This window comes from Haemaphysalis longicornis, unplaced genomic scaffold (assembly GCF_048455015.1).
Source record: "Haemaphysalis longicornis isolate Haplotype H1 unplaced genomic scaffold, Haemaphysalis longicornis Haplotype H1 scaffold_5, whole genome shotgun sequence".
Lineage (NCBI taxonomy): Eukaryota > Metazoa > Arthropoda > Arachnida > Ixodida > Ixodidae > Haemaphysalis > Haemaphysalis longicornis.
Genome location: NW_027526385.1, coordinates 17569960 through 17594969, shown reverse-complemented (window position 1 = coordinate 17594969; position 25010 = coordinate 17569960). Strand labels below are relative to the sequence as shown.

General features: G+C 48.5%; 2 protein-coding genes across 7 annotated transcripts in view; one reads left to right on the top strand and one right to left on the bottom strand.

The window, feature by feature from the left end:
* The window catches only part of LOC144137928 (transmembrane protein 104), a 37022-nt gene extending 35821 nt beyond the window's left edge, over positions 1-1201 (bottom strand). For both annotated transcript variants that reach the window (XM_077669951.1, XM_077669952.1), the window contains exon 1: positions 982-1201. In XM_077669951.1, the coding sequence (XP_077526077.1) occupies positions 982-1026 (45 nt within the window). In that variant the 5' untranslated portion in view covers positions 1027-1201. The remainder of the gene's footprint in view (positions 1-981) is intronic.
* The window catches only part of Arpc1 (Actin-related protein 2/3 complex, subunit 1A), a 65556-nt gene extending 41763 nt beyond the window's left edge, over positions 1-23793 (top strand). Inside the window, exons 1-10 of one of the 5 annotated variants that reach the window (XM_077669958.1) lie at positions 1427-1550; positions 4453-4538; positions 8678-8965; positions 9751-9928; positions 11596-11705; positions 14396-14574; positions 15908-16008; positions 16815-16892; positions 18672-18852; positions 19909-23793. In XM_077669958.1, coding sequence (XP_077526084.1) covers positions 4475-4538; positions 8678-8965; positions 9751-9928; positions 11596-11705; positions 14396-14574; positions 15908-16008; positions 16815-16892; positions 18672-18852; positions 19909-19947 — 1218 coding nt within the window. In that variant the 5' untranslated portion in view covers positions 1427-1550; positions 4453-4474 and the 3' untranslated portion in view covers positions 19948-23793. Of the gene's footprint in view, positions 1-1426; positions 1551-1797; positions 1936-3216; positions 3237-4452; positions 4539-8677; positions 8966-9750; positions 9929-11595; positions 11706-14395; positions 14575-15907; positions 16009-16814; positions 16893-18671; positions 18853-19908 lie in introns of those variants that run through there. The other 4 variants (XM_077669957.1, XM_077669956.1, XM_077669953.1 and 1 more) reach the window with 4 other exon arrangements.
* Positions 23794-25010: the final 1217 nt, after the last annotated feature.

Sequence of the window (25010 nt, the reverse complement as noted above, 5' to 3'; positions counted from 1 at the left end):
AAGGACAACAGACAGGAACTGTGACCTAATTACGACATGTAAACGAAACTTGGAGTAATGACACAGTCTTCCTAGCGGCCAATTGCTGTGTGATTACTACCAGGATAGCTACATTACTCTGAGAGCTATAGGGCTTTCCCAAGAAAGTTGGCTTTGCTGCAAAGCGTATTCACCTGATGGAAGACCCGAAAAATTCCGACCAACGCCACTAACAGCTTGCAAAAAGCACCGCATGTTATGCTGGTCACTCTGTTGTGCTGTCTTTACGCGCCTTTCCTTCACACTGACGTAAGATGAAATCGGCTCAAGTAATTCCCGCAAGACACCTTGATAGTAAAGCTTGAGGTGCCGTACCACCATGCATCCAAGCAGTATGCAAGGCATTACACGGTAGATCCGTACTGTGCGCTCGATTCTTCACCCTGAAGCGTTGCACTACCTGGCTTTAATTAGCTCCACACGCAGTGCGCGCATCGCAAGGATCGCGACATAGCGCACTTCATAAAAGCTCCATTCGAAACAGGCTCGCCTCCTTTGGACGTTTTTCACATAAGAGCTCGCAGTATGCGATGAACAGAAAACGACTGTCAAGCGGCTTATTTATGCTACCTCGAGAGCTCCGGAAACCACCTGGGGTTCCAATCCACTGAGCTCGGCAGATGTTCAGGGAGCCATTCCCGCAGCAGTCGAAAAATGAACATCAAAAGTAAGCACAAAACAAGAAAATAAGCGGGGGCAGTTCAACGCAACAAGGCCTCCCGTGTTAACACGTCATGTTCAGCGGGCGTCAACAACGAGACATGTGCGAATGCATGATCACTGAAACAAACTTGTTGAACACTGATGAGAAGTTACGTACGATGACGCAACTGCTACGCACTGTGAGGTAACGGGTACACGGCTGACAACAGGGAGATTCCGAAACGCGTCAACAAGCTTTTTTTAAACGCTTCAAAGCGGGTTGACAAAAATGAGACTCACCAGGGGAGAAATGCTGTCCGACGCGTCTAAGCCGTCGCCTGGCATGGTTAGTTTTTCCCTTACAGCTGTAAACCGCGCGCGTTAAGCTTGGTAGTAGTTGTTAAAGAGCGTGTTTTTTATAAGAAATTAGGGGGAGATCACTGCTACGCGATGCTTTCATCCCAAACCACAACCCCCCTTACGACACACCAGCTGGGCCACAGCCTCCTCGCTGGGCGCGCTGGCGATGATAGCGCTCTGCAACGGTGATTTACAAAATTAAACTTCGCAACTTTTTAGCTATTATGTTTATTAGGCGTAAAATATTTTTAATTATACGTCCTACAAAAATACATACAAATGAAAAATGGTTGAAATTTTTAAAAGTTTTTATGAATCAACTTCAAGGCACTGATATTTTTGGCTTGAGCTAAGCCGCACCGGCATCCGCGGCAATAGCCAACAGCAACCAAAATACGAGTCGCTTTATCGCGAGTTTCTCGAGCGGAGCACCCGTGGCGGCGACAGGTTTCGCTTATTTACTGCGAGCTTCTTTGGGAACTTTCATGTCTAGGCTGTCGTACAGGAAGGTGAGAACTAGCATAATCCTTGTTGTTCGTGGTATTACAAATTAACGTCGATGTATTCCCCAAAACCACAACGTTACTCCGATCTGTCGGCCGCTATGACGGGGTCACTCCCCCGCAAAGCAGCTAGGCCTAAAACTTTGCCGAAGGATGTGTAACCGTTCCGGTGATACGGCCGGCAGACTTTGTACCGGGTGCGGCTTGGCCTCTACCTTGGCCGGAATCGCGTCTTTCCCGTCTTGTTCCTGTTCCCGTTCGGGTTTGCTATTACGGCTGCGACGTATCTTGTTCTTGTCTGGCACAACGCAACAGGTTTCTTGACGCCGGCAAGCTTTACGACGACGTTGAGGTCTTCCTTGACGTCTGCGGTGATACAGCGGAAAGCACGGTACAGGTTACTTTCAATCGTTTAAAGAACTCCCTATGAATGTAAGTTCTTGGATGTGATCATTTAGTGACATTTCTAACCACGATTTTCGATGGGCCCGCACGCATTATCGTTCCGACTATCCGGTTGCGGCAGTTTGAAACCTTTAAAAACGTCGGACGTGAAAACAGAAAAATTGAGAGAAGAAATGCTAATGTTTTGGTTTGTTGGTATTAGCAGCTGCAACCAAATGTGACGGCGGCTTGTTCAAGCTTACGATCGAACGCGACAGTCGGGTAATAGGCAACTAAATCCGACAACCGAAAAAAAAAAAAAATCCCAGTATAAGCGGTTTCTTCCGGTGATTGGGACAATAAGTGGGGCGCAGAGAGAAAGAATCTAAACTCTACGTTCTCATTCCACCTTGCGCAAGTCTATGATTCAACGCGAGCGCTGATTTGGCTGTGACGTCAACCCGGGTGGCGGCTGTTTAAACCTCGGCGTTTACGGTTTCGGGTTGGGACGCGCCGCAAGCCGAAGCCGCAGGAATGGCGTCCGGCGTTGCGCCTTTCTTTTTGTGTTCCAATTGGGGCTTTAACGAGTCGAGGAGTGGCGGTGCAAGCCGTATGAAAGAGACGGGCGACCGAAAGGGAGCTGTCTGCATGCAGTCGGCGGTTTTTCGGCGGCAACATTGTCTAACTGTAGATTACCGCGCTGTTGCATTATTCTTAGATACGCGGGAGTTATGTCGGTGGTGTGGACTGTTAGTTTTCTTCCCGGGTTTTGAAGGGAAACGACCCGGCCACGGTTTTTTGTCGGTTGTTTTTAATGCGAATAGAGCGAGGCGAGCAGCTTACGTTTGATTTTTTAGCACCCGCGCACGAGTTGTTTTTGTTTACAACGTACGGCTCGCACAAGCAGCCGTGCCTGTGTGGTTTACAAATCCCGCTGGATGTAAACAAACAGCCTCTTAAGTGTTATGGTTTTATTTGTTGCTGGGTGGCTCTCCCGTCACAGCAAGCGGTGCGTCACTCATTAGCGGGACGATTCATGCATAACGTGTGAAGCACGAAGCGTTTCGGCCACACCCCGCTAGGTGTCGGCTACGCCACTGTGGAGCCAAGCCACTGACATCGCCAGACAAGGCTTCCCTGTTGGGACGTCGTTGCACCCGCTAGTTGCAAGCGGGTGGTTTGACGTCGCATTGACACAACCTGCCTGTCGTTTCGTTGCGAGCTCTGGTTTAGTTCTTAAGATGATGTCGTTTGGAGCGGTTATGCAATCCCTACAGTACTGCGTTTAGTCACTGAGGTAATTAGGCGGTGAGTAGGATTTTAGAAGTGTTCCAATTTTCATGAGGGGCATTTTTATTGCAGCACGCCCCAATGTCAAAGTGGAAGTGTTTCTTCTAATGCTTTGTAGTGACAGGCCGTATAAGCAAGCTCTGGTTCAGTTCCTAAGGGTATGTCATTTGGAGCGGTTATGAAATCCGTAAAGTTACTACGCAAAGGGGGTGAGTAGGATTTTAGAAGTTTATTGATTGTAGGGTTTAACGCGCCGACGCAACGTAGGCGATGAGGCGCGCTACCGTAGTGGAGGGCTCCGGATTAATTTTGACTGCCTGGGTATCTTTAAGTGCGTTGAAATTTCGTACGCACGGGCATTTTTTGCTTTTCGCCTCCATCAGAAAAGCGGCCGCATAAAGCAAAAATGCCTGTGTGTACAAGATTTCAAAGCGCACATTAGTTCCGATTTTCATGAGGGGCATTTTAATGGCAGCACGCCCCAATGTCAAAGTTGAAGTGTTTCTTCAAATGCTTTGTAGTGACAGCCCATATGTGGAAGCTCTGGTTCAGCTCCTAAGGTGGTCGCATGGAGTGGTTATGAAATCCGTAGACTGCTATGTTTAGGCACTCCGTTAGGGAGGTGGTGAGTGGGGTTTTAACCCTGTAATGCTCAATGTATCATATAAGATACGCCATCTTTCGGATTTTTATACTCGCCCCTGGGCCTTTCGACCACCAAGAAATGACCACTAGTATCATTTCTGATATCTCCTAAGCGTTTTTCAAAAATCTGTAGCTTGATAACTCGCTGCATTGTGTACCAGATGCAGCTTGCAAGATGGATTCCTCCGTTGTAAGCGCTCCTGGTGGGTCTGCACCTACATTCAATGGGTGTATGATACACATTTTTTCCGGGTAATGATGATACATTATATACCCACTTTATATGTAGGTATACACATACCTACATGTAAAAGGGTATATGCTAAATTATATACCTACATTATCTATGTAGGTATATATATGTTTACTCTTTATGCGTTTGTGGTACACTATGTAATTTTTCCTTCGCTTTTTTTTTAGTTTTATTTTTTGAGTCACAAACTACAATGTAACAAAGCATTACAATTTTTATCTATTGTTTTCATTGGTTGGGCATTACAGGGTTAAAAGTGTTCCCATTTTCATAAGGTGCATTCCAATGGCAACACACCAGTGTCAAATTGAAACCGTTTTTTCTGGTGCCTTGCAGTGACGCCCCCCCTGTTTGGACCATGGACGTGCACAGTTTTGGTGTGGAGCCGATCACCTGCCATGCCTGGAACAAGGATCGCACAGGTGAGCTAAGGGTGTTGTGGAGATTTCTGTTTCTGGGGCTTCGAAGGAGGCAGGTTTTATTACAGCTCGAAATGAATTGTGGAGCGTTCAGTGAAGGATGAATCTTGAGGGTAGAATGGGAATGGACGTCACCTTGTTAATTTAAAAGTCTGCTGGACCTTCAGAATCTGATTGGCAGAATTTTTGATGTTAAAAAGCTAGAGGTGCATAAGGTGCAGTGCTCCTGGCATTTCAAAAGTTCAGCGGCCTTGGCTGTTTGCTTTTTAACTCTTTCAGTACGGCACCATAAGGCATTGGACGCCGGTGTCCGATGATTTCAAACGTCCCGCGAAAGCCAAAAACGGCTCCTGGTGGACAGCTAGCGCCATCTGGCGTATTTATTGACAACTCGTTTTTTGATTTTATTATGTTTTGTTGATACTTCGCGTGCAGAGACCGCGCCAAGAGTGAAATTTGAACCCGCGGTAGTGGCGAGTTGTGTGAAAACAGCGTCCACTGTATTTGGGCTGTATTTATAAACAAAACGGGCTTCCTGTCTGACGACTGTGGCTTTACACATTGATGTGTAGGGCCAGGACAGCGTACGGTAGGGATATTTTGCCAAATGGCACCGCGTCATATTGCGTTATCACCTTCATGATAGCCTGGCACTCGTGTCAGATTACCGCTACAGAGCGATGCGCGACACTTCTCAAGAGTGCTGGATTTTTTTGCTGGTTTTTTACCACTAAAGTGAAAAGGATTTTGTGTCAGAACACAAAAAAGTGTGCTGGGATGCATGACCGACTTACTCGAGTGGCTTCAAGGAGTGGCACAGCCGTCAGTTCCGCTAGGTTGACGGGCTCACAAAAATACCAAACTTGGTGTACAGCGTTGATATATATACTGAATCATAGCCAGGAAATGTAGGAACAATTTGTATATCTTAGAATTCCTGAAATAATTTTTAGGCTCATTACAATCGCCTATATACATTGCGTGTATACTTTTTTGTGCATTTTTTTTTTCTGATTATTTGACTAATAAACTGTAAGTAATTGTACCTTTCACAAAACTGCTGGTATGTGTATGTGAGAGCAATCTATAAGCTACAATTACATGCATAGCAATGCTAAATGTGTCCACTAGCTGAAGAGAAAAAAATAGTTTTCTGGAAGCACTCAAAATCGGCCGTTTTTCTGCCGTAACGAAAGAGTTAAAAAGAACGAATGTGTGAATGCACTGCCTGGCGTCACCTTGACGAGGGCTTTTGTTGGTCCTTTGAATGCTACAAGTGCAACTTGTTCGTATAAGATACCTTGAAGCATAACTAAACCTCTTAAGGGCTCATTAAGAAACTCAACTAGGTACCAATATTGCCAAGTTTTCTTATGGCGTGAAATGCTTCAGGAACATCTTTAAAACAAAAATCATTGCGAAAAGGGTTCACGGTGCATAATGATATTTTATTGGTCATTCCTCACCCCACGTGTAATACCCCATACCTGAGGCATTTGAGGTGTATTCTGCAATAAATTCAGAGTCACTGTCCGTAAAACACTCACCACTCTTCGCCCGAATCAAACGCGACACCGACATCCTCACCACTCACGCTTGCACGAGAAAGCCGCTCAAGAACCCAGCATCGATAGGGTCATGTTTCTTTAAAATGTGCGGGAAACACGAGGCGCGCATGCCGCCATCTAGCGTGCAAACTGCCATTGAATAAAAGTTCCAATGGCAAAACCTGTGCTGACGTCTATGCTTCGCGTAGGAAAGCACCATTTGACGAGCTGGGCCCGTGAAAAGCCCCTTGGAACATTGCGAAAGACCCATGACGACCCCAGGTCGTCATAGTGAAAAAGTGGCGACCACTCATGATGAGCCTAGGTCATCATAAGCCCTTAAGGGGTTAAGCACGTCATGCGGGGATGCACAAACTGCAGTTATTAATTTATTAGGCACTTGTGTATAAGTTTCTAATGCTAAGTGGGGTTAACTTTGAAGTTGGCCAAGTCTTTACTATTTGCATGTAGCGTGAAGCGGAGTACCAAGTGTACCTGAATAGGTGCCGTTCTTTTCCTGGCAAAACACAGCAGTGCTTCTGGCATTGCCCAACTGTAATACTTCGGATGCACCCGCCGCGGTGGCTCAGTGGCTAAGGCGTTGCGCTGCTGAGCACGAGGTCGTGGGTTCGATTCCCGGCCGCCGCGGCCGCTTTTCTGATGGAGGCGAAAAGCAAAAACGCCCGTGTGTACGACATTTCGCCGCACGTTAAAGATCCCCAGGTGGTCAAAATTAATCCGGAGCCCTCCACTTCAGCGCGCCTCATCGCATGCGTTGCGTCGGCGCGTTAAAGGGGCACTGACACAAAATTTTGAAGGCGAGATAACGTCGGAGATAGATTGGTGGGAACACATATACATCATCTGCAAAATATCAGCGGCGAATACAGCCTAGAACATATTTAAAATCAATTTTGAAGTGTGCGAAACGCAACCGAGCAGCCAGCAGAGGACCACGCGCAATTGTAAATAAACAACATCCAAACACGTCACGAGTTTGTGTTTGCCGCTTCCGCACTACCGGCGTTTTACGCGGGCTCGCCCGGCTCGCCGCTCCAATCGGAGGGCCGGAGGGCGGAGCTTCTGCTCTCGAGAACGAACGACCCGATCGTTGGCGGCGGAGGCGCCGTGATTTCGTAAGCTAATCGGGCAGCTGGCCGCGACCAAAGTTCTACAGCGATTCCAGGCACTCTGTTTCTATTACTGTTTATTACCATTGGATGCGAAAACGCGCCGGAGGCACGAAAAGCCCACTGAGCTAGCCGCACGGTCGCTGTGCAGGCGGCGGCCACGGCCGCGCAGTGCCCCAGGCCGGCGCAGGTAGCTCGAGTGATGGCTTGTTACCGCTGCACGAAATTGTCCCCAAGTCCCGACCATAGTGGCTTAAATGAGAAAGGAGTTAATGATGCGATGGAGGGTTGCATTAAAAATTGTCATCTGCACCGCTTACGAGAGCGGCACTCGAATATCCGCCGCAGTGCTGAGCCGAACACATCTGTAGGCGGACCTGTAGGCAGACCGGCCGGCTGCTCCCAGCGCGCGTCTTGCCACCCACCGCCTCGAGCGTCGCGCGTCGTTCTTTAGCCGCGGTAGCATTTGCACTCGCAGCGCCTGCGTCACATCCACGGTCGCTTTTTAATTAAGCGCCTCACGAGATAAGTACGTGGGGGCATTCGCAGAAACTGCCGTCGATGCGGATTCGACAGTGCTACGGCGGCTCTGCTCTGTGATATCCCTCCGACGGTCACGTGGTCAGCTTTGTTCACACAAAATCCACAAAATCCATCGTTTCGCGGCACTCGCTGAAACCGAAACTGCGACTGGCCGCATTTAAAATCCCTCTAATTAAACAACCGTCGCACGCTGAAGCAAATGAGGTTTCTACAGGTTATAAGTAGGTCACTAGCTACTTATCGCAACGAAAAAAACAAGATGCTAAATTTTTGTGTCAGTGCCCCTTTAAACCCTACAATCAATCAATACTTAGGATGCAGAGGGCTGGCAGCTAGCATTCTTCGCCTTCGGTTTATTATAGTTACAGTACACGCTAGTTGTACGTGCTTTTGCCGGCACAGCATGGTTGCTGAACACCTGCGAGGCCAACAGTGCCGTTCGGACACGTGGAGGCTGGCTTTTTGCTTTCCGTAAACTCGACTCGGTGTGAATTTGGCTGAAAGAGGCTGATCTGTGGTGAAACGAGAGTGGTCGAGTGCTCTGTTGCATACTTTTCGTCTGCAAGTCGAGGAGGCGCCCTTGGTTGCTTCCCAATTGTTCCCTCGCAGGGTTGTACCCTCACCCTTTCACCCTGTGACCACCGCCTACCTGCCTTCAGTGCAGAGGTGGCCTGTTCTCCAGCGGTTCCCCAGTTGTTCCATAGCGTGACTGGCGTCTTCCCTCCCCACTTTTCTTTGATGCGCAGCGGTGGCCCTGTGCCCCAACAGCCGTGACGTGTACCTGTAAAACTATTCCGTAGCGCAATGTTCCCCCCTCCCTTTTCCCCTGCAACCATTGCCCACCCACTTCTAGTGCAGAGGTGGCCTGTTCCCCAGTTATTCCCTAGGGTAAAAAACTGCCCCCTTTCTTCCCCCACCGCAGAGGTGGCCCTGTGCCCCAACAGCCACGAGGTGCACCTGTACCGGCGCAGCGGCCCCTCGTGGTCGCGGGGCCAGACGCTGAGCCGGCACGACCTGCGGGTGACCAGCATGGACTGGGCCCCCCGCAGCAACCGCATCGTGACCTGCGCGGCTGACCGCAACGCCTACGTGTGGACCCTGGGCGCGGAGGAGCCCAGCGGTGCCAAGGCCGCCACCGCCGTCTGGACGCCCACCCTGGTGCTGCTGCGGATCAACCGCGCCGCCACCTGCGTGCGCTGGTCGCCCCTCGGTACGTCTCCACTGGTGGTGTGTGTGTATTATTTGCACACACACCGTGTTTACTTGTTACCCACTTGTACTCAGTCCCACTCTTGGTGTAGTTAGTTACTTTTCCTGGCCTGGTTTTTGCTTGCAGTCAGTCATCTCGCTCATGCGTGCTCACTTTGTACCCGAGAAATTTGAGATGTTGACGAGTCCACGAGAGTGAGTGACAGCTATCTAGACTGCTGTCTAGCTTCACCCCAAGTGAGAAAATGGTAGAGGGTAATGCAGAAACATTGTGTTAGCCTTGTTTCGTCCCAGTGTTTTGTTTTCTTGTTCAGGGTAACACTACTACGTAACTTGCGTTTTCTTTTCCCCCCCCCCTTTTTTTTCTGCGCTTTCCAAAGCTGTATTCCAGATGAAACGGACAAATGTCCATTCTGAGTTCAATGCCAAGAACACATTTCTGTAGCCTTCTTTTCAGAATACAGTAATGGCCACAATTCCAATTGGGTGTAAATAGCGACCTTTGCTTTAAATTGGTTTCCGAAAGTTTTGAAAACACCTGAAACTGAGCTGTGGGTACATTTTGGGATTTGGTGATATTGGAATTGATTGGGAGTCACAGCAGCGTTGTTCGGGCCTTTGCGATCCTGAAATGGTCGGGTACTAAAATGACGAGCCTCCCAAAGCTCCACGGTGAACCCTTACAGGGCCAGCAAACGGGACCATGTGGCTTGTGGTGGGCGGAGGCATGGACAGTGACAACACCACCGCAGAGCAGTACTAACCCCGCAATGTCGTCCTGTGCAGAGAACAAGTTTGCAGTGGGCTCGGGCGCCAAGCTGGTGTCGGTGTGCTACTTCGAGGAGGACCACAACTGGTGGGTGAGCAAGCACATCAAGAAGCCCATCAAGTCCACCGCCACCTCCGTCGACTGGCACCCCAACAACTGCCTGCTCGCCTGCGGGTCCACCGACTTCCGCACACGGTACGGTGCCGCTCCCGTCCCCTCCGTGGGTTGTAGAGTGGTAGTAGGTGTCTGAAATGGACTCCTTCAGTTAGTGCATGAAGTCGAAACAGTTTATCTCGCACAGAAGAGAAAGAAAGCTGCCAACAAACGATCACTGTGGAATGCACCGTGGTGAATGTCATGAGCTGAAAACTTTCAGAAAGGTGCCTTTCTTTGGCTAAGCCACAGTGGTTCAGCTGCAGAGGTTGTGCCAACAGAACTTCTTCAGTTCCTTTTTTTTTTTTTTTTTGCCTTTGTTTACTCTATGCATGCCTTCCTGCATGACTGGCAGGCTTGCAGATTGCAGGGGTACTCTGCCATGAGTGTGAACTATACTTGGTTACAACTCAAGAACGGCACCACCTCATGTAGTGTATCACTCCGCCAAGGCGCCGGACCCGTGACGTCAGTGCGCGCGCGTTTTGAAAGGGGTTTGCTATGAATGCGTGATATCGTCTGCCTTGTCTCACGCAGTTTGTTTGTCGTCACTGGAGTCATTTATAAGCATATTAAGTCCAAAAAATCACGGGAACGGCTTACGCCATGTTCAAAATATTCCCAGTAACGCCCTACTTGCGCCGCGCGGAGAAATATCCGGCTACGGTGATAAGGCACAGCGGCAACTTCTGGTGCCGTTCTTAAGTTGTCACCGAGTATAGCACAATGCCTCAGTATTCCGTTAAAGTTAAATCTTTGTCTCCCTTGGTTGTAGTACTTTGTCAGTTATGGTTCTAATGTTTCTTCGTGGGAAAGAAATCTGTGATGTCATTACTCACTATTGGTTTAACTTGCAGCTTGTACCTCCCCTAGAAGTAGTTATAAAAATTACCATAAATTGTCGGTTCAGTTATTAGCCCGTGCTGTTATGGTTTTCCCCCGCTAGTGACCGTCTTGCTGTCTTCACTGCGGTGCAAGCGTGCTTGCTGTGGAGCACCCTTTAAAGGCAAGCCTAGATGATGGTGATGATCATGTCACAGTGGTGAGGGATATTCAGATTGACATTATGATGTCTAACACGCCAAAGCTACACGTTGCACGCCAAAGGCGCGCCGTAGTGGAGGGCTTCGGAATAATATTGACCGCCTGGGGATCTTTAACGTGGGCTGAAACCTCGAACACACGGGCGTTTTTGCTTTTCGCCTCCGTCAGAAAAGTGGGCGTCATGGTTGGGAATTGCACCCACGTCCTTGGGCTCAGCAGCACGACGCCTTGGCCACTGAGCCACCGTGGCGGGTCAATGGACATAATTACGATCTGTACAAGGTGAAGGAATTGATGGGTGTACACAAGGAAGCGGTGGCAGCAGAAGCAGCATCCGGAGCACCACCGAGTGTCCTCCTATTCCACTGCATGGCTGTGTGCAGCTTGGTTCCCAAACAGTACAGGGGAGCGTACCCATAGCAGAGCAGGGATTGGCAGCAGCCGATAAACCATCTAACCTCCACTCTGCCATTGAGGTGTGAAGGAACATTACCCCGTGACAGTATTGGTTGGGGCATTATATACGGCTGCTGTCCTCCCCGTAACGCCCAATGCAGTACCAAAAGAAAAAAAAAAGCGTACGAAGCAAAAGGGCACCCTTTTTGTTCAACGCTTGTCGTGTGCCCTTTTTCTGAACTGCCCCTCCTCCTCCCCCTCCCTCCCAGGGTGTTCTCTGCGTACATCAAGGAGGTGGACAGCGTGCCCGAGCAGACCCCCTGGGGGGACAAGGGGGCCAGCTTCGGCAGCCTCATGGCCGAGCTGTCGGCCAGCGGAGGTGAGCATTACTAGGGCAGATTGGCATCGAGGATTTTTGGGAAATGCGAAAGGCTTGCCACAGGACTGTCTTCACCCTGTTGTGCTCACTGCTGCAGCGTACCTAGCCACAGTTCCCCTACTTTCTCCGGTGGCCTTTAGAGCTCCCACTATCCTTAGTCCTTATTCAAGACAGTTGTTTCTTATCGTACAGATGGCGGTGGGAACAGAAATGATTTTGAATGGGGAGGAAGAAATACATGGCTTGTATAATAGTGACAGCACTGAGATATCGTGGCTTGAAGAAGTTCTGGAAATGACAGTACGCAAGTTCCGACGAAATGCTTCACACGAGGATCTAGTGGCACTGGCAAAAGATTCTATTGAAATTGAAGTCAAATTAAGGCAGTTACGGATGATTTTTCCTAAAAACTTCGTAAAATTTGCTTAAAAGCATACCATTGTAATTTATATGTCTTCTCTACTCCCTGTCCGTTCCAAACTTCCAGCACTGCATCGGTTTTTACTGATTCAAATGCTTTTCCAAAGTCTACCGTAGATGTCTTGCTACGGGGCCTCCTATATACTGCTTTTCAAAGGTTCCCCCCCTGTTCATAGAAGTTAAAGGGGCTGAGGCCTGTTCGAGATTTCAGAGAATTGTGCTTTAAGGATGACAGGCTATCTTGGGCTAATTATTCATTCTGTCACTCGTTTCAGCTTTCCGGCCAACAGGCAGAAAGTGTTTTCAAAGTAGACGTTTGTGTAGGCAAAATATTTCCAAACTACTGAATCTGCTGCACGCTTCGTAACTGTCAACATTGTTGTGCAAAAGGTAGACATTAGGCATATTTGAAGCAACGTATCGGTACATAACTGATACTGGCACTGTTTTCTTAAAGAAAGAAGGATGTGGGCGTAATGTTTGCGATATCAAGTGAAGAAAACGCAGTTAAAACAATTTTCCACCGCGAAATGCAAAAAGGGCTCTCAAGCTTCCAGCCGCTGTCTGGAGCGCCAAGCCCTATTCAGCAGCAAAAGGTACAGACAGATGGGGCCAACACAGAAAAATTGAATTGCATTCAGCAAACCTAAATTGCCTTTATTATGGGAGGACCACGACAATGTGTTAGCCAAATGCTACACATGCACATGAAGCGGTGAGCGCGCAAAACGCTGTGAAAGATGCCGAAAAACCAACCGCGCTCTCTTCAATTCTCCTCATTATGCACCCCTGGCATTACCTAAACGGCGTCATTGAGGCCATGGCTGTCCGATTGGCTGTCGCTGGTCAACTTCGCGGCTTGTTTCTGGCATTTCCTGTGACGATCCGCCGTCATCGGCGCTGTGTATCAACCTCTTCTATGCCTGAACCTGTGCGAACAGTTTTGGCGTTTCTTTTGTGTTTTGAGTGTGCGTGGAGTTCGAGTGATGAGCTCAATACTTCCTTTTTCAATGAGACTACTCGACAACAAACGTTTATTGCTTCAAAGACGCTGTACGAGCCCGAGTGTGCGCTTGCGAGCAGGCAGCCATGCCTGCTTTTTTGTGGCACCAGACCGTAAATAGACCCCTCCACGTTGCGGAGCAAAGAAGAAAACTCCTGGGCATGTGATAAATCGAAGGCCGCCGAAGAGAAAGCCGCGAGCCGCCCCGCTCTCCGGGAGAGAGCGCGCAGCTTTCGCCGCGTTGTCTGCGGTCGAGTTGAGAGAGAACAATTATGCGCGATTTCTCATCGCGCGTAGTTTCGGTGATAGTGAACTACATAATTCTTGCGGGAGTAGATTGCTGGGACGATAGTTTTTACCCCAAAATACATTCCGAGTGGTCGATGGTAAGTGCTGCAGGGCCCCTTTAAGGCTGGCCTAGGAGTGAAGGTTTCAAGACGTTCCCTTCAAAACAGCTGTCTTAGAAATGTGGGTAACCTATGCAAGTAGATACATCTGAATGACGCTGCTTTATGAAGCTAAAAATGACTTGGCAACATCACATGGAAAAGGGGCCGTACGTTCGAGGGAGCGCTCATTGTCATGCAGAGCCGAGGAACTAGTGAGAAATTGGGTCTGAATGGGAGTGCAGTTACTGGTGCTATGATCTACAGCGCCAGTGTTAAACTGGGTCCCAAGTAACACTCGCACATGGCCATGAGAAAACAAAAGCAAAATGGTTTTGTGTGCTGTTTGGTTTTTTTTTGTGGATGTGGCGTTGCTTTTAATTTTCTTTTCCCTGCTGGAAGTGAGCCCATAGACAGTAGCACGTCAGCTCCATAGGCTGCCATGTTTCGCCTGTGGGGCCATTGCTACCCTGCTCAGGCATACACAGTTCATCGATGGGAGGGGGTGTGTGTGCCCATATTGTGCGCGACACATTGTGCAAGGCAATCACAGTAACGTCCAATGACTTCATCGCTGTGTGGCACTGTTGCTCGCATCCACACGATGTACAGTCACGGGCAGTAGAAAAATTAACACGAAAATCGAAGAATATGGTGATGACGCAGCTGCGTTCATGTTGGGAAGTCACCTTTTTGAACTTTGTCACTGTTACGAAGCATGTGACTGACTTTCGTGGAAAGAAATGGTGCCATTTTGCATGTTGTGGTTCGTGTTTTGGCGTCTGCATTTTGTTTAACCGTGACTGCACAGTGTTGTGTAGCTGGTGCGTTTACTTGAAGTCTCCCCTTCCCTGCTCCCCCCCCTACCTCGTTCTTCGCAGTGGGCTGGGTGCACTCAGTGTGCTTCAGCGGGGACGGCAGCCGGCTGGCCTGGGTGGGGCACGACTCGAGCGTGTGTGTGGCCGACGCCCAGCGCGGGATGGCCATTGTGCACGTGCGCACCCCGCACCTGCCCTTCCTCTCCTGCCTCTGGGTCTCCCCCACCAGGCTGCTCGTGGCTGTGAGTAGTGCCTCCCTCCCTGTGTTGTCCTTTCGAGCTGGGGTGTCTCGGCATGCTCGACTCCGCATCTCAATTGTCGGGTGGTTCATTTACGAGTTACGATAGGATTTACAGTTCCGCGGTCGCGTGAGAAACTGGCGTGCAGGTTGTCGACAGGGGCCACGTTGCATTGTTTGTGCAGCAACCTCCGTGGCTTTGTCATAGATATGTACAAGTGATGTGTATAGATATAATGGATATAATATAGATATAATATAGATATGTCGTAAATATATGCAAGATGGGTCATAGACCATGTGCCCGTAGCTTTGAGGAAAAGCTTGTTTGTAATGTATGAAACAGCACACTGCCATCATCACGTTAGCTGCATTCACCGAGTCGTGGCAGTGCTGCGGCTGACAGTGGCATCTTGGGAGGTTTGTACGCATATCGTGGTACATTGCTCCCCCTCCGTTATCGCCACGATGATGAAAACCTTTCGATCTCTGCCATTCTCACTCGACCAAGGCCTGTGAGCGGTTTGTGGAACACTATTGGTGACCAGAGTACAGCCAAAGCAAGTTTTTCGCACTGGGGGCTGTGGGAACTACTAGGCCTACAAAACAGCCTCGTTGCCACGTCATAAAAGGAATGGCCGCAGAGCACCAACACCACGTACCAAGTAAATGAGCTGACATCGATGTTTCACCAAAGTAATATGCAGGCACATGTGAGCATGTGGTGCTTTGGATTGAAAATCTCTTTGTAAGATGGTTGTTGAGGCACATTTGCCAAATGACCGAGAGAGACTGTCCGAGTTATGGGGTCGCTTTACTTGTTCAGCCTGGTAAGCGGGCTTCGCCTACCGGCTCCCGCGCGAAAAAGATAGCGATCCCAACCCGCGTCGCGCTGGATAGCGGCCACAGCAGGTTCGGGCAAAAACGGACATCTGGACTCTCCCAAACACATTTATTGAATAACTGAAACATACAAAACACACTAGATAACTCTGATTCCGCGTGCATAAAAAATAGAAAGGTCGGTCAGGCTTACCCGGGCTGGGGATGCTCCAACAAAGCACAAGAGGACCCAGGTCGACGGAGCGGGGGTGGCCTACTTATGCCTCCTTCGGTGGTCCGAACTCGAGAGAGACTTCCTTCGCTCCCCTGACGGACAGCAGCGCACCCCCGCGGGCTACGCAGCACACGGGAAAACGAAGCAGCCGTATCTCGCCTGCTGCCGCTCCTGCACGCCGCGACACCCGTCGCGAGAGCGGGACCGCTTTGGAGGAATGCGGGAATAATTGAGCATTCCGACAGAGTTCATCTTGATGTTTACCTTTTTGTCCTGCCAGGGCTACGACTGCTGCCCCATGGTGTACGAGTACAGCAATGGCCAGCTGAGCTTTGTCGACAAGCTGGACAAGTCGCAGCGCAAGGAAGTCGACGGTGTCAGGTCAGCCATTCATTCACTCGGGGCACTTTATTTTCGGTGGCAGTGGCACCTCAGTTCTCACTTGGAAAGGACACAGCCGGCGAGAGAGTTCACCGTTCATAAAGTCTTGCATCGGAATTCACATTGCACTGGTGTCTAAAAGTGTATTTTGAGTGGTGCGGGAATTTTAATCAATAAGGCTCGCCTAGCCTACCTGGTCTGAGCCATCTCTAGTCACTCTTGACGGAGGGTGAGGGAGTTTTGAGTGGTACATCCCGTGGAATAGTTGAAAAGAAAAGGTGCGACTCAAAAGGAGGCAACAAGAGATGAAGCGGGAAGCCTTTTTATTAGTTAAAAGCAGCTTTCTAGTCTGGATGTACAGCAGTCATTGGCATGCACCTTGCGGCAGTAGTAGTCTTTGTGTTATTTTGTTTGTTACTTGGAAGGGGTCATTTTTCTGTTATATATGTGGGCATCACCATACCACCATAATTCATTAGTGGGAATAATGTCTTCAGCAATGCCATTTCGAACAGCCTACAAGGCATTCCTCATAAAAGACAGCCACAGCTGATGTTTACCTAATTTTAGGACAGAGGTTGAACAAGCAGAATGTAGCTCTACATCCTCTGTAAAGTTTAGTCCACTGTTCAGCAAAACCGGGCAATAAAAGCTACGAAACTTAATTTTTCCCTCCATCTAGCTCATTCTTGCACAGTCGAAACATTAGTGCCTCGCTGGTGTCATCAGAGCGCTGTTTTTTGCGTGCCCTAGGGTGTAGGCCGTGCTGACTCGATGCCGTTTTCCCCCCCCCCAAACGTGTACAGTGGTAAGGTCGTAGCTTCAGAAGACAGCCAGCAAGGTTCGGCAGCCGACGGTGACCCCGAAGTTATCAGCCCAGCTGCGTATGTGAGCAAGAAGAACAGAAAGCGAACGAAACTAAACTGTGTGTGTGTGGTGTGCATTCGGTTGTTGAGCACCCCCGGAAATAACACCACTCTCACCTTTGGTGGCCTGGCCCCCCATAGGCTAACATTGCTGTTGTTTCTTGCCTGTGTGTGCTGTAGCCCTGTCCCTGTTAGAAGAAGTACCCGTGTAGAGTGGCACTCGTAGCTGTAGGTGGGCCCTTGGAACACCGTTGCTCCTGTAGATGCGTATTAGTAAAAAGTGTTCAAATTACTCCCTGAGAGTAGAAAAAAGATGCGCATCTTGGCACTGTGCAAGTCAACAGCTTCTAAGTGGTTCGCAGTAGTGAACCGCTTGTGGCTAACTGGCAGCAGTTTATTGCCAGTCTTTCTGCGGCTGGATACGGTGGGTATGGCTTTGGAAATGGGACTCTGTGTGTGGTGTGGTTTGCCTTGAGTAGGAAGGGAAGAATTGGGCTACTGCTTGTCAGGTCTTCTGGGTTATTGGCACTGTGCTGTTTTGGCCAAATTCAAGCTAAGTTTCCTGATTCCTGGGCTTAAAACCAACCTGTAGAGCAGCTCTGGCCTCCGCCATCAGGTGTAAGCTGTTCTGTGAAAAAGTGGCATTGATGGAGTGCAGGTTTTAAAATCAACGTTAGAGGTGGTTGCGGCTCTTTGGAATAATAGATGTATAGAAACCGGTTTGAGGTGACCCACCCTGTGAATGGTGTGGAACTGGGCGATTATCTGACAGCAGTTACCCCTAATGGCAGCGTTATTAAGTGTTTGCGTTTTGTTCAAGTTTTGTGCCGCAGTGTAGCCAGCTGCTTGCGTCATTTTTGCTGCATATAAAGGTTGCACTTGACGTTTGCCAGCTAGGTGGTGCACTAACATTAGTTGAAGTACACTGGTACTTGTTTGGCTGGAATGTTGACTGGAAAGTCGCTGTTTGTTGTGGCTGTGTGTGTTGTGTGCCAGCTTGCTGCTTGCAGTGTGCATTTAGAATGCCGCTGTGGAAAAGTTGGACTGTTGAAGGTGGGCCCACTTTTTTGAATTTGTGAAACTTGTTATTTGCAGGCCCATTCTGTATTTTCATTCTTGTAATCCTTCATTTATTAACTATTTAGTGCAAGTGTGCCAAATGCTGCCGTGAAAACTTGCAAGTGCATTGCCTTAGCTTGTGTCAGCAAATTGGTTGGTGGGGATCGTGCTAGGGAAGCAGCCTTAATAAACCACACTTCTCATGAATGAAAAAAAGGAAAATGTAGGGATTTACTACACGCTCAAAGCTGCAAGCTGATACCATGGCTACACAGTGTTTACGACTAATGTTTCTCTGACAAGGGTGGCATACTGGTCTCTTCTCGGCTGCTTGTCTGAGCTTAAGCACGGTTATCTAGTCCCAGGAAACGTTACTATGTGTGCAGCAAGCAGGTTCCGTCCCATGCGAGGTATGCATAATGTCATAGTGATCAAAGCTATTAGGGTCACTCACGCTGTCCTTAGCAGATGAGGTGTTCATCAAAGGTATGAATTTGCAGAATGTAAAACATGGTGTATACGCAGATGTGTACTCCTGTGCTACGATAGAGGAGGAAAGTGGTTTCTTTTTCAGTAGTCTAGTGCTAACGCCTTCGTGCCAGTTAAATGGGGCAATGTAAAATGCAACTCGTGGCATTCTGATGCCCCGTAAGGAGCCGTAAGAATGCCAAGGCCCCTGTGCGTGCCCCTGTAAGTGGGCTCACTCGCTGCTCTCTCTCCCCAAATGTGCACCTGCAGTGCGATGCGCAAGTTCCTGAACATGGACAAGCACGCGGTGGAGAGCCGGGGCGACACCCTGCTGGACACGGCGCACCAGAACGCCATCACCCTGGTCACCCTGGTGCAGGGGGAGCGGGACAACGCCTCCCGCGTCTGCACCCAGGGCATGGACGGACGGCTCGTCCTCTGGGACCTCAAGGTACCTCTGACCTTTGACCCCTAGAGAGAGGGAGAGGGAGGCAGGAAAAGGTGGTGCTTAAAGTGCCGAAGACACGCCTGGGCTATGTATAAGTGTGGGGCTCACCTGGATAACTTCCGACCACCTGGGGATAGTGTCGTACACGTGGGCGTTCTTGCTTTTTGCCTCCATCTGATAAGGGGCCGCCGCAGACGGGATGAAGCCCACGACCTTGGGCTCAGCGGTACAATGCCGTGGCCACTGAGCCACCACCACTGGTGGGGGCATGTCGGTGGCCTGTTCAGTCTGGAGCGGGTGTATCTGATCTTGGCATTGTAGACTTCCACGAGCTCAACTGGCGGAGCTTGCATTAAGTTGCGCAAGGCTTGAACCATGGCGAAGCTGCAGGATTTCTTTATACGCAAGCACTGAAGGACGCATCAGCACACATTTGTACAAGTTTAAAATTGTTTAGCTGCACAAACTGTGCATGTAAATTCACGTTACACTTTGCACTGTGCTTGTAGCAGTCATCATCGAATGCATCGGTATTGTCGCGTTCCTCGTGCCAATTAACAGTGCACACTAGCGCTTGACAACAGCGCTGTTATGTGCAGTCGCCGCGAGGGAAGCGCTCTCGATATTTTCTCGATATGTTTTCCTGCAATGGCGAACTTGCAGCTTGTACAACAGCTCCACTGTTAATATTGATGGCGGAGGACGGAGGGGGAAGGGGAGGGAGAGAGAAGGGGGGGGGGGGGGGGACCGTGATGGCGGTGTCCTTTTGCATTCACAAGCTAGCAGTACAGTGGGAAAGGGGGCGACAGTAAGATCCCACTCTGTTCATCCAGCACTTTGCATGGGCGGAAAAAGTTATTCTAAGTGACAACCGCAAGTGCTTCTGTCGGAGTCCAGCATTTGCTGTAACCGTGTTTCACTCTCACGCGTGTTTGTTCCATCTCGAAGGCAACACCTTTGCCTTAGTGGACACTTTGATGAGCATGCCGCACTCGTTCATTATCAACGGTACCTTTGAGTTAACCCTGAGTACCGTTTTCTTGCCCCCATCTTCTGCAGTCGCTGCAGTCCTCGATGGCAGGCATGCGCATTGTCTGACCCCCGACGATCGGTGTAGGCATCTGCCCCAGCATGGGCGACCAACGGGAACCCCTAGCGTGCTGCACGTGACGTCTGCGACGGCCCAGAGGGGAACCACCAATCCGGTCGGCGGCTGGCCCGGCGAACGTCTTCCAGATCGACAGCGGCAAGCCGGAACGAGTTGGCTGATTGCGGTCGGCTTCGGTCGGCTTGCGGCACAAGCAAGAATGGAGGGCTGCGTTTTTCCCTCGCTTTTGTTTGTTTCTTTTTAAACCTAGTGAGGTGGAAACTGCGACACGTGCTTACTTGGAGATGTTTTGCACGTGTCGGCGACCACTCTGTGCTTGCGTTTATTTTTTTTGTTTTTTCTCCGTATTTTTCTTGCTTTTTTTCCCCCGTGACCTATGAATTATTTCTCTCCAACAGCGTAGTTTTTTTTTCCCTTGGGAATAATCTTGCGCGTTCTCTAACAAATCACTGACTTTGCCGGTTAATTTATCGAAGATATGTTGCAAACTGTGTTTCGTCATTCCTCCTTCCACTCATTACTGAAACATGGGGTTCTTTCTTAAGGGGAAGAAATATAAAATGGCCTAAGCACCTATGTCATTTTACGTTCAGCACCTACGTTCAGTGTTTGAACTGATATGGAAAGGCAGTGTCAACAACACGTTTGGTGGGTGATCTTCACGTAGTAGGTAGTTGTAGAGTAATGATATGAGTGAGCCACATTGAAGCAAAACTTCGCGATGTGTCGTTTGCATGAACTTCAAGTTGTGTCTGATCTATGGACTACGTTGGTGTGAATGCCACAGGCATCGTTTTGCGGGACTAGGTTTCCTTGAACGCTCAACGCTGACTTCGCAGAGTTCAGCTGCTGGTGATTTTTGTCAGTGTTGCAACTTGATTCCCTCGTGCGTTCAGTATTGAGAAAAAATAATTGAAGGTTGTATGCATTCCTTGCGGCTTTTGCTTGTGTTTGTGGCCATCATTGGTGTCCCTTCCTGCCTTTTTTTTTTTTTTTTGCGTTCCTCTGTAACATTGTTTCGATGCAAACGGAGTGTTACCTGCATGATGATGCAGTGCGTGCTTTTAGTGAAGCCGTGGTTAGGTGTCTTGTGATCCAACTGAGATTACAAAAAGGCTGCCGCTGTTTGAATGAGGCCAACTTGTAAAACTAGTTGAATGAGCTCTGAGTAGCTACAAAAGCAATTCTAATGCACAGGACTTTTTGAATTTGTCTCCTCTGGTTTTAGAGGCCTTGCTAAGAAAGAATGGGATGCTGGTTGCAGAATCCTGTTTCCACCAATCACTTGAGGTGATGGCAGTAGTGCGATGCACTGTAGTGTGACTTGGAATGTTTGCCGTCAGCTTACCGTATTTTTTTTCGTTATCACAGAAACCCTACTAATTTAAAGCTCAACGGATTAAAAGGGGAATGAAGCAGATGTCCCTGATAGTATTGTTCACAGTTTACGTAAATTGATGCTTGCAGATTGTTCACGAGAAACATCGTGCGGTGATTTCGCTTACAGGACCCATGTTAGATGCCTGTTGCTTATGCAATCACTGTCACTAAAGCTAATTCAGCATAGTTTTGTTGTTTTACTTTAAGTTGGTTTGTTTAATGTTGATGCGAGGTATTCTTGTACCGTACCCTGTGAGTGTGCGAGTGAGGATGATTAGCTTGAAAAAAAGGTATTGAAGCACGCTTTATTTCTTTTTTAATCCTGTTACACGAATCCAAGGGCGGCTTTATCCGAAGCTGCACAATGTTGTCAACGTGCAGTTGTCTGCAAGTGCCCGCAAGTTTTGTCTGCTAGCCCAGCCTGTACAATAAGCTAGCGCACCAACGCCCGATAGCTAGCAGGGTCTACAAAGCATCATCTCGATCTTGAGTAATGCCAATAATTGTACAGAGTTGCTGTCTTCTTGTCCTACCAACTGATGTGCTCAGCTATGATGACTGTGTCGAGGACTTCTGCTTCCTGCCTTTGTTCTTCTATGTATATAGGGAGAGGGGGCCTGAAGTATCACCTGTAGTTCATCTGTGGCACATGTTTTTACATGTGCAATGTTGCAACTGTGTGCGATGTGTGGGGCTTGTGAACAGCTGGTATAGTCAAGCCCGCTTATAGCGAACACACCAGGAAACTGGAATCGGTTCGTTATATCTTCTTTTCGCTATATCGGGCACAAAATCGATGTGTACAGATATCGTATTTACTTGATTATAAGGCGGTCACGATTATAAGGCGATGGTGCAGTTTGGAGAGTACAAAAAATCGCCATATACATATACTGAGCTTCGAATGTAAGGTGGGGTATGACTTTGTGACTACGGATTTTGGAAAGAAACCTCGCCTTATATTCGAATAAATACAGTAGTAATGGGAAACGAAGATTTGTTTGCTAAAACTGGGTTCGCTATGAGTGGGCTATACTGTAATTGAGTTATATGCAACGATTGACATTTAGAGGAAAAAAAAAATTGATTGTGTGGAGATTTAACGCGCCGAAGCTATGCCTGGGCTGTGAGGCACACCATAGTAGATGGCTCCGGATTAATTTTGACCACTTGGGCATCTTTAGCGCGCGTTGAAATCTTGTCACCCAAACCGGGTGTTCTTGTTTTTTTTTTGCCTCCACTAGAAAAGCAGCTGCCGCTGCTGGGATCGCCGTCTGGAGAAGGACACTGAACTGAATTTGTTTGTGGCTGCGTAGTATAACCTAGTTCACGTAATGTTTTCATTTCACTATCTAATGGAAGTCTAGAGCCCTTGTTTGTAAAGCTTGGAGTGAAAAAATCGCCACGCGACATTCAGGTCACCTCGTGGACTACTGCAATGACGTTGCATGGGTTTCTAATCCCTGCTGACGCTATTTCAGTGTTTGAAGCCTGTGTTTTCTCCCTGTTTCTTGGTCAAATCGACTGTTTGCGTCAACACAGTTTGTTCAGGTTAGATACAGGTGCATGCTATTCGCTAAATCCAGACCTTTGTACTTCTTAGTGTGACGATGCCATCACAAATTCGCAAGAAAGATGGTTGACAACAGGACCCCGCTTGTTTGTGCTTGACTTAACTAAAATAGTATATAACATGGTCTAGACATTTGAGACTGGTTAATAATTAGCATGTTTTAAGTCCCTCTAGTAACTAATGTGCAAATATGGAGCACTGTGCACTAAACTGTAAAATTCTTTAGGGTACCCTTCTCATTCTACGCCCTCTCTCTGCTTAGCTGACAGAACAGTAAAGAACAAGGTTAAAGATGGATTTAGTAGATCTTAGAAGTTAGTCTCTACAAAGTTATCCTTTTTTCAGGAAGTTGTAAATTTCAACTGATGCGTTCCAGTCTTAAATTTGCAGCAGTTGAGCAATGTTATGTGGTGCAAAAGTGCATGAAAAGCAGCCTGAAACGCTGTCTAATGAATGTAATGTGTGCAAAGCACGGAACAGGCCAATAGAGGTATGAAAACATGATTAACTTAACAAATGGGAGACAAACCACGCCTTGTAAATCAGTGCTCTGCGTCTCGCTGCGTTATGCTGCTTGCGGTGATTTGGGCAAGTGTCGCCATGACATTGCTTCATTTTTCCAGTGTCGCTGAACGTCTTCTGAAACTGTTTGCTCTAGTAATGGCCAAACATTGTGTTATTTATTCTTACACCAAATGGCTTGTTTGTGCGATGCAAATCTGGGGGAAGAAAACTGGTACCGGGCTGTGAGAGCCATCTCTGTGATGCTTTTCTGCGCTGTTTTCGGCTGTTGTGTCAGAAGATGTGGTCACGCCTCCGAAACTGGGATGCCTGGCCTCTCAAGGTTGTAAGATAACGATGATTAAAAGTCTTGTGCTTTTTCTCTCCTGGCTGCTTGTGTTCTGCAAGGTGTTGCTGCCTCTGCCTGGATGAGCACTAGCCCTGTGGTTGTACCTCTTTGTGCAAAGTATATTTTGACGAACCTGGAAAGGTGCTTTTCTTGGTTTTCTTTTTTCTTTTTGAAGCCAGATATCATGCCATACCATAGTTTTGCTGCGTTAACACTTTCCACGCAAACAATGCATTGAGCAGGTGTAGCTTCCCAGCCTGCTGCTCCCATCTCCAGTGATGCTGCCGATAAAACAAGACTTGCTCTACATTGACATATCTGGTACACAGTTACATACATGCAGGGTTGGCCAGGGATCAATTGCGCGCAAAATGTCGCCCTTACTTTAGTGACTGGCTCTGTAAGCCGATCCGTTTTTCCTTTTCAAAGACTAGTTGCCTTTCCTCGGGAAAGCTCAAAAGCCATTTGAAGATCAGGTTTTTTGTTGATAAATCTTTGTTGGAGACGTATGCCGACAGACACAGATAGCAAAATGAAAGCAGTTCCACTCAGCTTGAGAGCTGTCGAAGTGCAGGGCAACGATTTGCCACAGGGGGTGTGGCACCCTTTCTTGACTTTTTTCAATATCAGGCTGGCGTTAATACCAAAAGTAGTAAAGACGGGGCATTACAACCCCTGAAAAGGCCTACAAAAAGGTGCTGGATTGAATTTTCATTAATTGGGTAGTTGGGGGCAATTAGTGTGTTATATTTCTGTGCGCTTATTTGTGGCCCAGCAGTGGCAGCCTCCATGTAAACGGAGCAGCGCAAAGGTCACCCCCAACGCTTTGCAAATGAGTGACGTGTGCCGCTCTGGTGCAATGGGATTGACATCGGCTTTGTGACGCGATGGGACCCACGTTTGATACCGACCAGGAGAAGCAGTGATCTTTTCGAAGCTTCTGTTTGGGTGCGTGACGCCGTGACTACGGTGGCCAGGTACCGTGACCCCGGACTAGGTACGACAAGCCACACCCATGAAGTGCTCCACACTTAAAAGGAATGCACAAAAATATGTCTGCTCCCCCCCCCCCCCCCCTGATGATGTACGTCTCATGAAATCCTTCCACAACCTTATCCTGCTGCCCTACATGGTTGCTCATTACTAGGTGAGGCCAAACAGCATCGATGGCAGTGTGTTCGTCTTGTCTCACCTAAGGTTATTGAGGAATAGTGTTCCTGTGACCCCTCGATTACGGCTTAGTTCCGCAG